General features: G+C 29.7%; 2 protein-coding genes across 2 annotated transcripts; both read left to right on the forward strand.

The window, feature by feature from the left end:
- Positions 1-448: 448 nt before the first annotated feature.
- LOC113795867 (uncharacterized) lies at positions 449-9,521 on the forward strand. The gene is made up of 9 exons (XM_027346097.2): positions 449-1,770; positions 4,218-4,585; positions 4,686-4,763; positions 4,853-5,043; positions 8,323-8,378; positions 8,459-8,619; positions 8,748-8,879; positions 8,964-9,055; positions 9,186-9,521. Exons 1-9 carry the CDS (start codon positions 758-760, stop codon positions 9,234-9,236), a joined length of 2,142 nt encoding a protein of 713 aa, XP_027201898.2. The 5' UTR covers positions 449-757; the 3' UTR covers positions 9,237-9,521.
- Positions 9,522-9,979: 458 nt separating this feature from the next.
- LOC113795868 (protein Wnt-6-like) lies at positions 9,980-16,118 on the forward strand. Its single transcript, XM_075821344.1, has 6 exons — positions 9,980-11,293; positions 13,429-13,633; positions 14,789-15,012; positions 15,098-15,238; positions 15,309-15,454; positions 15,525-16,118. Exons 2-6 carry the CDS (start codon positions 13,557-13,559, stop codon positions 15,972-15,974), a joined length of 1,038 nt encoding a protein of 345 aa, XP_075677459.1. The 5' UTR covers positions 9,980-11,293; positions 13,429-13,556; the 3' UTR covers positions 15,975-16,118.
- Positions 16,119-16,249: the final 131 nt, after the last annotated feature.

Here is a 16,249-nt window from a genome sequence, read left to right on the forward strand (position 1 = left end):
TCGTATACTCTGTTATGTACACTGTATATATAAAACGATTGGGCGGTACTTAAGGCGGAGCATATGTTTCGACTATTAACCAATCACAAATGATTATACAAATATTCATAACATTTGATTGGTCATTGATTAATCGTTCTTTTTTTCTGGACAGCGAATGAATGAATGAAAATCAATAAATGTCAACCCCCCTTTTTTCAAACCAATCAAAATGGCTGATTGATTGATTTGAATTAATTGGGAAAAAATTAAAAATTAAAAATTTTTGAAAACTTTGTTGTCTGGGTAATGAAAATTTCATAGAATTTATGAAAATTTCTCCCCCTTTATCATCACACCTGTATGATGTTGTGTATGCTGTTTCGTATAAAGGTAGTTAGATAGCTAGATAGATAGATAGATATCGTTCATTGAAATAAAATGAATGAATGAAGAGTCAATGAAATGGGCACAAACACACAGTGAGTGAACACGCAATAGAAACAACACCAACGTTATACACATGTATTTGAATCAACATTAATAACAGTCAGTCATGGTTACAGGACAGCAAACAATCCTGGAAAATAAAAATGGAGAGAGAGAAAGAAAGAATCATCACTTCAAATCTATTTGGTGTTTGTGTGTGTGTGTGTGTGCGATTTTTTTTTCTCAATCATAGGTAGCATTAAAAACATTCGTTAGATAGCCATCGTACAGTCAAGTTCAAATGATTTTTCTATGAATGTTAAAAGAGAATGAATGAATGAATGAATGAATGAGAGATTCAAAATTCTTTTGTTTTTTGTTATCAAAATCAAAAATTTTCATGCATCCCTTTTCTTTGAATGAATATGCAATCAATCAATCAAAAACAATAATAAATATGACTTATCATAATCGATCATCGGTTAATCGAAAAAGGATTAACTTTTTTGTTGATCCACCTGAACAATCATCATCAATAAATAATCATCATTACCATCATCAAAGTATAGATTCATCAATCTGGTCATCATCATCATCAAATTATTATCATCCACATTCTCATCATCAACAAAAATGTACAAAAATTTTTATTGCCAACAACGAAAACAGATGCCAATTTAATCGATGTTTACCTGAAAGTAGTAGATCTCTTTCTATGATCTCATCATCATATAGATGGCCAATATTTATTTGTTTATCATTAATAATGATGATAATTGATGCCAATCCACAACAAAGTAGCAGTAGTGATCATTGGCGGTCATCATCATCATCGACAACCGCAACTCGTTCAATATCACCACATTATCATCTACAACATTATATTCATCATACGAATTTAAATTATTCTTCACCATCAACGATTAATCGACAACAACCCGAACAACATCGATCAAATCGAATGATAAAACCGCAAATTCATCACAATAATCATCATCATTCAAATTATCATCAAACAAACACACAACAACAACAACAACAACAACAAAATGCGATAAAAAGCCCATATTATAATAGTCAATTATTATCGATACCATTTCCATTACAACAACAGCAACAATTGTTATATCAAAATACAAATTTACAGAATTATTTTTCACATCATAATAATCATCAACCATCGTCAACAACGACGAATAATAATATTGTCCAACGATCAAGTAGTAGTTCATCACCACAATCATTATTACGAAGAAATTCAATAATATCAAATCAAATACCAAGAAGTATAAATCCAATGATGATTGAAACAAATATGATTGCAGCATCAATGAAAGGTGCTGGTGTTGGTGGTAAATGGTGGTAAGTTTGTTTTGAAAAATAATCAATGTTTTTTCAATATCGTCTGAGTTTCTTCTTGTTGAGATTCATTCTCGGATCTTTCTTTCTTCATTTTGGTTGCTCAACCAACCGTAGTGAATGAATTTGAATTTGAATTTAAACTGATAAGATTTTGAAAAAAACAAAATTTGAATCTTTTTTTTCTGTTTCTTTCAAATTGGATTATTAAGTGTGTGTATGGAAATATGTCGGATGTATCATTAGTTTGAAATGAAACAAACAACAACTCTCTAATGATGATGATCATCATCATCTTTTTTCTGGAAAAAAATTAGGCAAAAAAAAAAAAATGTCAAGCTTGAATGAGAAAATTGATATTTTTCTTCTTATTAGTGAACAAATGAACAAAAACAACAACAGCAGCCGGTTTCAACATTAATAATGATGATAATGAATTTTAGTAGACGAAAAAAAAAACTAAACAAAACAAGAAAAAAGGTGATAGATGTAATGAGTATTTCTCTTAATTGTCTTTATATGTCTGTTTTGTCATTTCTGTTGTTGTTGTTTGTATGTCATTTTTTTGGTGTAAAAGATAATTCTTCTTTCTTACACTTTTCTGATCATCATCATCAAATTTAACTTGGCTGTTGTGACATGCACGTAATCTTTTCGGGCTTGCTTGGCCATGCGTTTGGTTTTCATTCAGTTTCATTATCCAAGGGTCCTAGCTAGCTAACCTGTTATTATTAACCATCATCATTGTTTGCTTGTTTGTTGTTTGTTGTTAATTACAATTTTGTTTTGTTTCGTTTTTACCAAGAAAATTTTTTTTCTTTTTTTTTGAAGCCAACAACCTGAACTACCTGGACAACACAGGAAAGTGATTTTTCTGTGTATATGTCTGACATGTGCCAAACGAAAAAATTAAAACGTTGAGAGAGCGAAAAGAAAAACATGCATGGATTTGATTAGATTAGGTTTTTGTTGTTGTTGTCTTGCTCTTGGTTTTGATTTTTGATTTTTTCGATCGACAGTTAGTGATAAAATCAAAAATCAAACAGTAGTCTCTTTGCTTTCGTTGTTGTCCAAATTGATTTGAATCAAATTTTTTTGATGCTGGAATTTTTTTTTGGGATGTTTGAATTAGAGAAAAAACATTGACTGCAGCCATCATTCGATTGTCTATCTATCCTCTAATTAAACATCCAACAAAATCATTGTCAAAAAACAAAATCAAAAATTTCATTCAAACGAATCGTTTTGGTGATTGTCGAACGCAAAAAAAGATTCGAGATTAAAACAGTTTGATAAGATTTTCTTTTGCATTCCGAATATTTTGACTTTTTGATTTTTTCGATTGTTATTTTTCATTTCAATCAATTTCTCGATGATTGAGTGATTCGAGCTTTTTTCGTTTGTTCTCGGTGCTTTATTAGGAAAGAAAAAAAAATTCACAGCTTTAGCCTCATCAGAAGGACATTGGCCGTTTTGTTTTTTTTTCTTGCTTCATATCTTTCGTGTATCAATTTGACACTATCAAAACAAACACAGAAAAAAATGCGACAGGTAGCTAGATTTGATAAAATTCCTTTTCCATTTACCTACCTGATCGGATTGTCGGTATTTATTTCTTTATATTACTGATTGATGCGGATTGTTTCTTTCTGGTATCATATCATCCATCCTACACAGAAATCTTTCGGATTTTTGTTTTCTTTCGGTTAAATTAGCTGAAAATTGCCATTAAGTGGCTATAAGTTTTTGTCTTTTTCATTTCATCTAAACCTAATTAAAACGATCAACAACGACGTCGAGGGTCTTTCTGTCGATTTGATTTGGATAAACACATCCAAACAACAAGTGATCTAATCTAATCAATGTTTAAAAAAAGAAGATTCTGATCAGTTTTTTTTAGTTAATTCCGTCGCAAATAAGCCACTTTTTAAATCATCTTATTAAGCAGCCCGAAAATTCTAACATTTCATTGATTAGAAAAACAAAATTTGAAAATTCAATTTGAATTTCTTAATGAACTTTTTAAAAGTGGTTTAAACTTTCAAAATATTGACCATTAATGAAGTTGTTTGTATGTAACGCAATGATTAAAATTTCACAAAGATTTTTGGGTTTTTTCACAATGATTTCTCGCTAGATAGAAAAAAGGTGTTTTAGGCAGATATTTTTTATTTGGTGACCCAAATCTTTGATTGATTGATTTGATATTATGGATAATAATTTAGAAAAAAAATGTTTACCTTTTTCTCCGACAAATTTCCTGTCGAAATATTTGTTGATTCAGATTGACAATTGGTCAATCAATCAATCAATCGATCATCATCATCACTTTGTAATGTAAACTTCCTCATGCTTTTACGGCTGCAAATATAGTCTGTGTGCTTATATTTGCTTTGCATTTTTGTAATTTGTTTACCAAAATCGATTAATGTGTTTATTCAAATCATCAGGGACATTGCTCGTCAGCCATCACCATCATCAACAATGATTGAATCATCATCGTTTGATGTAACCAAACAACAACAACAACAACATATGGATGGTCGTCATACAAATTTAATATTACCTTCATCATCATCAGGCGGTGGTACAAATTCCATTCAACAAACAAATCAATTATTAACATCAATGAATTTACCATTACGTAAAAAACAAAGAAAATTAGTACGTGATAATCCAGGCATACTAATTGCTATTACACGTGCAATGAAAATGGCTATTAATGAATGTCAATTACAATTTAAAGATCGTCGTTGGAATTGTCCGGTTAATGATTGGAAAAAGGGTAAACATGTTTTTGGTAAAATTATTCAAAGGGGTATGTAATTGATCAAATAATCTATTTCACCTTGTTCAAGCAATTTTCTGTTTTATCAACCGAATTTTTGTTTTTCCATTTTTCTTTCATAAATCTGTAGGATGCCGTGAAACAGCATTTGTTTATGCATTAACAAGTGCTGCTGTTGCACATTCAATTGCACGTGCTTGTAGTGAAGGTAATTTAGTTATTTGATTTGAATTTGAATTTAATTAGTTTACCTAATTTGATTATCAATGAATTTTCATTCAAAACAAAAATGAACAGGTATGATTGAAACATGTACATGTGATTATCGTTATAATCGTAAACCATCCGGTATGGATTGGGAATGGGGTGGTTGTTCAGATAATATTGATTTTGGTTATAAATTTGCTCGACAATTTGTTGATTCAGCTGAACGTGGTCGTGATCTTCGTTTTGTTATGAATCTACATAATAATGAAGCTGGTCGTTTGGTAAGTTATTTTATTTTATTTTTTCTTTTCATTGACAAAATTCAACACTGAGTTACTGAATGACAATTTAAGAAACTTACCTGTGTGTAGTGAAAGATCTAGGCTAAAATTTTTTTTAATTAGGTGTTAGTAAAACAAGAGAGAGAACAGAGAAGATCATGATCATCATAGTCAATCATGTCAAACAAAACAAATAAATTAAAAATTTTGAATATAAAAAAAAACAACAAACAAACAACGGGTGCCCTGAATCAATGATAATCAAGCCATCACCACCACCACCAGTGTTAAGTTTTTAGTTTAAGTTGTCCACACACAGAAATGATATATATTTCACAAATTGAAAATATCTTTATCATCTGTCACACGGTGTTACCTGTTACCTGTTGTAATGATCATCATTGAACAATAATTAAGACATGCACTGTGTGTGTTTGTTTGTGTATAGGTTGTATACATGTTGTTTTTCTCCCTGTTGTTCCATCAGAAAATATTTTTTTTTTCTTTTGATGGAACAAATTTCCACCAAGGTAGGTGTAGTGTTAATTTTTTTTTCATTTTGACCAATATTTGACCACCACCAGCGTCAAACATTTTTTCTGTTGTTCATTGGGTTATTTCGAAAGTCATTCGGGCCGAAAATCGTTTTTTCTTTTTTTCAAATGAAGAATTTTTTTTTTCTTGAATTAACATTGAAAAAAAACCATATGTAACCTGAAATGAAAAGAACCTAATGATCACCTTCATGTTGGTGATGATCAATTTTTTTTTGTTGTTACTTTACTTTATTACTTTTGATTTCTTTGTGGTATAAGTTTCTTTAACCACGGAGATGATGATGGTGGTGATGAAAGATCCCAAAATGAAATAAAGGGGACCAAAAAAAGTATTTTTTTTTTAACACTCATGTCACACACACAAAAATGTTATTGTAATATCATTGATGATGATTGGTAATAATCTCTCTATTTGGGTCCTGCTGATTTATTTCATTTGTTTTGTTTGTTCCTTCTTCTTGGACCACCGGTATACAAGAGATTTTTGGTTTTTGGTTTTTGGCATGCGTAACAAATTGAGCCAGATATATATTTGTGATTGTGATAATATTTCTCTAATCATCACTTACTTACATGGCTTAGTTTTTTTCATTGAAAAAATTTTTGCTTTACAAGTTGTAATACAAGAGGCAGGTAAAGCAGGTAAAAGAAAAATCTGAAACAATTTTTTGTTCAATTGAAAAGTTTGTCACACAATGTAACAATGTACAAAAAAAAACATGACAATTATTATTCGTCGTTAGCGTTAACGACGACGAAATATCGTTTTGATATTTCAATTTTAAGGATAAATTTAGCCAAGAAATTGTTGTCGTTATTTCAAACATTCCACACCAAAATCTTTATGTGTTTTTTCTTCTTTTCATGTATTTCAAATTTATTGGTTAAAAAGTCAATTGCCTTGTAGTTTGTTTTTTTTCTTTCGATTCACCATCATAAGATTTTTTCACCGTTAATCGATGATGATGATGATGATGACAATGATCAATGCGAGCGCACACACACACAAAGATCTTATCATCTGAATGGTCTGAGTGATTTTTTTTTACCTGAAAAAAAATTTCATTGGTCATTCAAATAAACACACACAGTGTAAGTGTGAGAGAAATTTGACTAATTGAGACACTTACACTTACAAAGTTAGTTAGTTAGTTAGTTAGTTAGTTAGTCAATTGATCAGGTCAACAAATTGAAATAACCTAAAATGAATATATAAATCAATTTGTACATCGATTTTGATTGTTTTTTTACCTAGTACAAAATGATAATGGTGATGGTAGTTTGTCCAGGTGTTTGTTTCAAATCGTTAATTGTATTTTGGTGGTGATCATATCATCATCATCATCATCATCATTTGATCATTTGGTCAACACACACACATTGAGCAAAAAAAAAGGCTAATTTTACGCTCCATTTGTTCACCAATTATCATTATTATTGCTGATCATTTTGGCTTTTGAAAGAATTTTTCCATAAAGCAGAATTTCTCGAAAACTTTTGGCCAGAAAAGAAGCAAAAAATCTCGTGAGAAAGTCTTATTGATTATGATATGCTTTTCTCTCTTTATGCATCTTCTAATGGATTCACCAAAAGAAAAAAAAATTACCTGAAAAAAGTTGAATTGAATTTTACGCTCATAAAATTTAAATATATTTTTCATTTTGGTGATTATATTCGAAAATGAAGATGATTTTTGCTGTAAATTTGTGATGCAATTTTCAATAGACTAAACTAACTAAACTAAACTAATCGGATTGGCAATTGAAAAATTATCTATCTTTTTCTCTCCATAAATGTATCATAACGATGATGATGCCACATACAGAATATTTATCTATTCATCGATCGAAATATGATGAGTGAGTGAGAGAGAGAGAGAGAGAAATTCTATCTAGAAATATTTGATGTGTTTGGTGTGTGTGTGTTAAAGCTAAATTGGATTGATTTGATGATTTTCATTCATTTATCATTTCAATTAAGATAAGTTTCTTCTTTTTTCAAAGAAAAACTTTCTTTGGTGAAATTATGATGATGTCCACACACTTATTTCATTGAAAAGATGGTCATCATCATCTTTGATTTTTGATTTGAATTCAAAATGATTTTTTCTCTATCTTCGTTAAATGACATCATTGGTCATAATCATCATAATAATCATCGTTTATACAATCGATTTTTTTTTGATTTACCTTTTCGATTACCAATTGATGACTTGAGGCAAAATTGAGACAAAACTTAGATAAGACTAGTGGCCAATTGTCTACCTTGTGACCATCATCATCATACTTATTATTGGTGAAAGAAAATTTTTTCCATACCAGATCAATATACCTGATAAGTGATTGATCGTTTGAGAATTTGTCGTTTATCGTCAATTTTTTTCTTTCTCTGCTTTACCATTATCACTGATATAACTTCATCATCATTCATTGAATGATGATGATAATGGGCAGCCAATTCATATAGTGATATAGTGATAACCTGATAGGTAAATGATACAAAAAACAAACAAACTAAATAGGAAAAAATGTTTGATTTGAATGCAAAATATTTGTTTTACAAAAATAGATAATAAGATATTTATTTATTATGTAAAGAAAAATATGCATAAAGGTCGAGTGATTTTTTTTTATCGATTATCGATTCCGGGTCGATTTTGATTTTCATATTTCAAAATGTTTTCGTGTTTTTTCATTCAAATTTCTCAATTTTTCTTTTACAGCATGTATCAAATGAAATGAGACGTGAATGTAAATGTCATGGTATGAGTGGATCATGGTAAGTTTTGTTTTTGTTTTAAAAATTTTTGGCCCTTCTTTCAAAGTCAGTGTTTTTAACTTTGATTTGTAAATAAATAGTACATTACAAACATGTTGGATGCGTTTACCATCATTTCATGATATTGGTAATAATTTAAAAGATCGTTTTGATGGTGCATCACGTGTATCAATTAGTAATGAATATCGTGGTTTCACTCGGAAAATGATGAAACATGTTCAATTAAAACCATATGAAATGGGTATGTTTTTGTTTGCTTTTTTGCTTGCGTTTGCTTCTGCGTTTTTGCACTTGCGTTTTTGCATCTGAGCTTGTATTTCGTATTTTTCAATTTCCATATTTCCATTTGATTTTTTAACTAAAATAAAGGATATAAAACACCAACACGTGAAGATTTAATTTATTTCGAAGAATCACCTGATTTTTGCGTTCCAAATCATAAATATGGTATAATGGGTACACAAGGTCGTCAATGTAATGCATCATCAATTGGTGTTGAAGGTAAATTGAATTTTTGAATTTTAAAAAAATTCAGAAAAATTTTCATTAATCGAACAAAACTTTTCTGAAAAATTTTCCCAAAAGGTTGTCATCTACTATGTTGTGGTCGTGGCTATGAAACTGAAGAAATTGAAGAATATGAACGTTGTAATTGTACATTTCATTGGTGTTGTCAGGTAAATAATCAATCAAATCAATAAAATCAATAACAAATCAATCAATCAATCCATTTGATGAATATTTACCTTGCTTTTTTTGTCTTTTTGTTTCGTTTTCTATTTCAAATCATTTTTACATCTCTACCAGGTCAATTGTAAAATATGTAAAATTAAGAAAAAAATTTATCGCTGTTCCTGAACACATCTAACACAACCGTATGAATGGATTCATTCACTTTGATAGAATTGATGGCCGCTACAGAATCATTAATCATCAATCATCATCGCACTTGTAACATCCGATAAAATCCATTTTTCGTTGATTCTTTTTTTTTCTTTTCTGCTTAATTTTTGTTTATTAATTATATTTATAAATATTCATTATAAAAATCTGATTATTTTTCTTATAATTTGTTTCTCTGCTCAATCAACAACAACAACAACATAAAAATCTCTTGAATAAATCTCTTGTAAAAACTTATTAAAAATCAAAATTACTTTCAGAATTACAATTTGTTTATAAATAAAAATGAAATTAGCAAAATGCGAAAACAACAAAAAATCACACGCAAATCAATCAATCAAATATCAATCACCACATCACATACATAGATTATCGCATAATAATCTATATTTGATAACACCTATTTTTTCAAGTGGTTTTTCTCTTTCTTTCTTGCTTTTCGTGCTTATTTGCTTGTTTGCATCATAAAATCAATATTTGAATAGTATTGATTATTGGCTTGAAAATTCAATTCAATAAATGGTGTGATATATTTTCTCTATGTTTGTAATATTGACACATTCTTCATTGGGTTTTTTGGTTGTTGTTGTTGTCCAGGATACTACAACGAAAAATCTCATGAAAGATATGATGAATGAATGGCAATTTGATTCCAGAAACATCTATCAAAAAAAAAAAAAAATGTTTTCTTGATTGATAATGTTTGGGAAGAAAAAAGCTTCTACCACCATTTTTTTCCGTTTTAACTTTACTCACCTGCCTACCTTTTTTTCTTTTAATTGATGGTCATCGATTTTTACAATCAAACAGGGGTATATTTTGGTTGTGTAGCGAACTAAATACTGTGTAGTTGTTTAGTTGAAAGAATCGACTAGCAACAACGAACGACACCATCATCGAATGGCCCGATCGATCGACCGACAACCACGTAAAGATCACTGCCGCCGCCGCCGCCGCCGTCGCGGCCATCATCGATTTGCCGTTCGTTGAGCTTTTTTCACTTCTTTCACTGCTGCTGCTTCAATATTCAACAAAGAAAAAAATGTTCAAATGAAGTGAAACAAGTGGGTGAACCTCCTTATTTTCTCGCATAGAACCACCACAACCATACCTGCAAAGGGCAATGATAATGATAATGGTTTGGTTTGGTTTTTTTGATCTTGCGCTTTCACAAATTTCACATATTTCATTCAGTTTTATGTTAGACATTGAATGTGTTAGGTGAATACCTATCCATGAACAACAACGAAATTTATTGATCTACATTTACATTGTTTTGGCTTTGGTTTTTCATCCGCAAAACATCATCATCCTCGATATCAGTTAATCTCGTGATTAAGATCAGAAATTCAGATATTCATAAACTCCGCCTTTTGAAAATTTTTTTCAAGAATCGGTGACAGCCAGACGACAAATAATCATCATTCAGACCAGACCAAATCCACAAACAACAACAGCAAAAACAAAAACATTTCCCATCGGTATTCACAAGATTTTTTTCGTGTTTGATTTTTAATAAAATGTGAAATCCAGAAAACAAAACAAAATGGACAAAACATGTGTCCTTTATTTTCATTCAGTAGCCATTATGTCTCAATATTGAATTGAAGATTTTTTTTTTGTCTACAACAAACAACAACAAACTAAACATATGTTGATGAAAAATCCCATTTACTAATTAGCTAGACGACGACCAAATGACCATCATCAGAATCATGATCATGGAGAACAGCAACCACAACCATTTCAATGATGATCATCATTTTCATTGATTGCGTTCAATGATCATCCTCATCATTGATCTAAGAAAAAAAAACTTATTTAACTTCGAAAAAAACAAACCAAACAAAAATCATCACCCAGTCCTCATCAAATGGTGAACATCATTAATCACGAAATTTGTGAAAATTATCTTCTTTTTTTTTGGTTTTAATTCCAGTAATCATCATCATCATCATCATCATCAAAATCTCTAAATTTTCTGTGCTTAATTCGACAGGTAAAAAAACAAGGTATGTTTCAGATTCAAATGTCAAATTTTTTTTTTGTTGAAAACATAATTAATTAATTTGTTATCACCTTTGTTGTTGTTGTTGTTGTTCTGGAGTCATGATTTTTCTTCAAACAACCAGAACAAAAAAAAATTGGATCAATTTTGATTTTTTCAAAAGTGAAGAATCAAAAATAATTGATGATCTTTTTGGCTGAACATTTAGCATCATTTTTATTAAGAATCAAAAATTCGTGACCAATCATCAATGTGTGAAAATAGGTGTTTGCCTTTATCGTTTCAATTTCATCATCTGAAATCTGTTTTAATCTTTCTCTTGTCTAATCGATCGATCATCAAATATCTGAATGATCTGATCTGAATGATGATAATTAGTGTTATTTAATAGACATTCATAGGATATTCATTTTGGGCTTTTTTTTTGTTGTAATTTTTGGATTCTTTTGATTGCCACGAAAAAATTCATATCAAAATCTTGTTTTTTTTCAAAGATTTTCTTTTAGGTATTTAGTTAGTTTAGTTTAGTCAATCTTAAAGATATGATCAACACACAGTGTGTTAAAAGTGTCCTTAGGTCAGAGGTCACTGTCATTAGTGTGAATCTTTTTTTTGTACCTTTCTTTGATTTTACTTACCTTTGTGTGTGGTAAACGAAAAGAAGATAGCCAAGAAAATGAAAAAGAAAAATGTATGTTTTTTTCATCTTTTTGAATCTCCATCATCATCATTCTCACCTTTGTGTGCTGCATAGAAACTTAGTTGATGATGTTATTCCTTTCCCCCTCTCTTCTTGTACCTGCCTTCCTCCCCCTGCAACTATTTCCACTCCCCAACATCATTCAATGATAATTTAGTTTTTTTTCAACTTTAAAAATTTATTAGTAGCCCTTCAAATTGAATGAATGATTCGAAATAGCCACAAAATGTCTTCTATTTTTGCTGTTGTCTATTTCTACTTAATTAACTTAATTCTTTATTTTTTTGAAATAGAAATTCTCTTATAACCGATCATCATCATCATCATTATCATTGCACACCTCCTCAACGATTAATTACACGCGCCTTGATCTTTGCCCTAATCATGATTATAATGATGATGACCTTCGAGCCACACACACACACACACACGAAAAATTGTCCAAATTCAATAGTTTCATTATATAATTGACTATAATAATAACTATCATTCTCTCTCTCTCTACCTTTATCTTCGTTGTTTTTTTGCAAATTTCAATTTATCTAGCTTACTCCGATACAAACACCTGAAAAACGTCAGAGATTTTTTTTTTTTTGTTTTCATGAATCAAATTTTTTTTGATTCGAACAGCGAATTAGCAAACAAAACAAAACAAAATTTTTAGTTGATTTTATCATTGTGTTTAACCATTGTTTTGTTTCTGTGTTTCTTTGTTTTCTGTTTTTCTCAATTTGAACATCCATGTAGGTAAGGTTGTTTTGTTTTTCTAAATATTCAAACAAACAAACAAAAAAGTACCGTCGTCCCCATTCAATGAATGATGCTAATCAAAATCAAGAATAATAATAATAATAAAAATAAAGCTTTAAACACACAAACACATCGCTCTAAATGATGTTATTAGTTTTCGTTTTAGTTTCATTCATTTATCAAGAAACAAAAAAAAAAGGTGTTTATATTGTTACATTCAAATTCTCAACAAACGATTCAATGTTAATAATTCTTTCTTTCTTTCGTTCGTTCGTTTGATCATCATCGTCGTCATGGTAAAAGTGATTCGGTCTTGTTTCTTTTTCTCTTTTGCTGATTTGATTTTGATTTTTTTTTTGTTTGTTAAATGCTTACCTGAATGATATCCAGTTTTTTATTCAACCTATACCTATACAGAGTGTTTGTGTGTTTGACCTCTACCGTCGTCGTCCATCATCAAATTAAGTTATTTTGTATTGATGATGATGATGATGATGTTATTGGAATTTTTTTTTCTTCTTCTTCGTTGTTACGACCTTTGCCATTACTTTGTGTGTGTATTTGAAATGCAACAAGTTTTTTTTTTTCGTTATTTGTTTGATTTTTGATTTTTTTTTTGTGTTATTATTTGGCTAAATATGACATTAATGAGCCTATTATTTTATCATTTTCGTTTCATTAATTTTCAGCACAGAAAAACCTGGAAGAAAACAACCACTGACGAACCACTGAAAACAACTGAAAAGAAATCCGAATGTTATGTTAAATTTTCACTCTGTTTTTCGGAAAAAAAAATCAAAATAAAAATAGATAAAGGATGCTTTTTCAACGATTTTTCATCGTAGCCACACTTTTTTTCTATTCATCATGTAAAATTGGTGAAGCAAATTTATGGTAAGTTTAGTTTTTTTTTGTCAATGAAAATTGAATCCTTGAATTTATGAATTAAATACACACCGAGAAAGCACACGACACAAACACAGAGAACATCCAGGTATCTCATAAATATTAGCATCATTTAGGTTTTAGTGCTGGTGATTAGTGGTGTAGTGTAATGATGATGTGATTAGCATTTCAACCAGAGAAAAAATGAAAATCAAACGAAAGTAAAGTCAAAAAAACAAAATTTTATGCTAATTCCACATTTTGAGTTTCTTTATTCATTTTCAAATATATCCGGTTTAAACTCGTAAATCGTCATCAATAATCATCATCGACTTTATTCATATGACCAATGAATTTCCATTCAAATATTCATATAACACAGCATAATGATCGGAAATTAGTTTCTTTTTTTTTACCTGGAGAGCAATGAAAGAAGAAAGAAAACGATAATATTATGTCGGTCGTTTATGGTTTTTTCCCCATTATTTTTAAGTAATCCTTTTTTTTTGTTGTAATCCACCTACGCTTATTGTTCGCTTTTAACCTTTACCTCTCTGTGTGTTCACCTCAATCGCCAATATATGTTGGTTGACACTTGAACTTTTTGGTTTTGGTTTCCTTGGAAAAAAAAACAAATTTATCACTTTTTATTTCGGTGTCTGGATATGAAACGAGCAAAAAAAAAAAGACAGATGTTTGAAATCAAACCCAAAAACCACAAATCAGCAATAATGTTTTTTTTTCACTCATGTTTCACTTTTTTTTTGATCTGAAAAATGTCAATTGACAATTTTCTTTCTCCCCATTATTTGTCATTAATAATCGATTATCGATTGAAAACAACAGTAGTTAGTTACCGCGTTTAATGTTGTTTTTTACGTTTTCGTTTACATTACCTCTTGTATTTTACCTGGGTTGTTATCAAAAGAAAGCAAAAAAAAATAGACATTTGAAACAAACAAGGAGATATAACCCAGAAAAAAAACTATTACCAGAACACGAAACGGAAGAATAAACAATGTTTTTTTTCTGTTTGTTTGAATAATCCAGTGTTGTTGTTGTTGATTTTTACCCCAAAAATTCATCGATAACAACATCCATTAATCAATCAATTAATGATTTTTTATTTGTTTGTTTTTCCTGTGTTTTTCGGAAAAATTCTAGGTTTTTAAGCCGTTTATTGATTGTTGATCCAAATCGAATATGTAGTAAAGTAAACAGGTTACGTTCCAGACAGGTTTATATTTGTAAACGTGAACCAACAATAATATCACAAATTATTAATGGTTCATTTGAATCAGTACGTGAATGTCAATATCAATTTTCTGATCGTAAATGGAATTGTCCAACAAAAAATAAACGTTCAATGAGAAAATTATTAAGTAAAGGTAAAGTGAATTCAATCAATTTCAAATCAAATCAATAAATCGATAAATCAATCAATCAATCCTTTTTTTTTATCACATAAACAAGATACAAGAGAAACTGGATTCGTACATGCAATGACATCGGCTGCTATTGTACATAAAATTGCAACCGGTTGTGCACAAGGTACAATAATGGATTGTTATTGTGATGTTAAAACAAAACCATATCGTACATTACATCCTAATTGTAAGTTTTGCTATTCATTTAGTTATTTACAACTAATCATTTCATCAATTTCTTTTTGTTTTTAAACTAGTTTTATTTGCAGAAAATTATTGTAATAATTATATAAATTATGCTTATCGTAAATCAAAAGAATTTTTAGATGAAAATCTTTGGAAACGTGGTAATAATGATTTTAAAAATCAAATTTTATTACATAATTATGAAGCAGGTAGATTGGTAAGTGATGTGTGATTGATCGATTAACAGAATATATTGATTTTTTTCTGTTTGTTGTTTGTCAAATTAGTCGGTAAGAAATTATCTGGAACATAAATGTAAATGTCATGGTATGAGTGGATCATGTACAACAAAAACTTGTTGGCGACAATTACCAAATTTACGTAGTGTATCCAATCGACTTAAATATAAATTCGATTTGGCCGTACAAGTAATATCGGATAATACGGGTAAACGTTTTTTACCCGAAGACCAGCATCATTCACGTTGGCCAAATCCAGAAGACCTTGTGTATTCGGAAAATTCACCAAATTTTTGTAATGTTGATCGTCAAACCGGTTCATTAGGTACACGTGGTCGTGAATGTACAAATAGTACTGGTACCGGTGGTTGCGATATGTTATGTTGTGGACGTGGTTTTCGTACAATTATGAAACAAGAAAATTGTCGTTGCAAATTTAATTGGTGTTGCCATGTTGTTTGTGAAAAATGTCGCCGTCCAATACAAGTTTGTCTTTGAAGAACAAATGAAAAAAAAAGTTTTTCAATTATCATCTTTTGCTGATTCCAATCTCGACATTTGAAATGATGATTTGCAATTTGTCACAATTATTTATTTCGTTGATATCTGTTGTAAATAGACTTTCTCCACTTATTTTTATTTTATTTTTAATTTTTTCTGGTCTTGATAATGCTAATTTTGTACAAATAAATTGAATTTTAAAAAAGGAAAAAAAAACTTAATTTTTATGAATTTTTTAAAAAAATTGCTATTTATACTTGCTCTATCTGTTC

This window comes from Dermatophagoides pteronyssinus, unplaced genomic scaffold (assembly GCF_027571235.1).
Source record: "Dermatophagoides pteronyssinus isolate colony J.1.1.1.1 unplaced genomic scaffold, Derpt_VIB-CSIC_2022.12 sq0009, whole genome shotgun sequence".
Lineage (NCBI taxonomy): Eukaryota > Metazoa > Arthropoda > Arachnida > Sarcoptiformes > Pyroglyphidae > Dermatophagoides > Dermatophagoides pteronyssinus.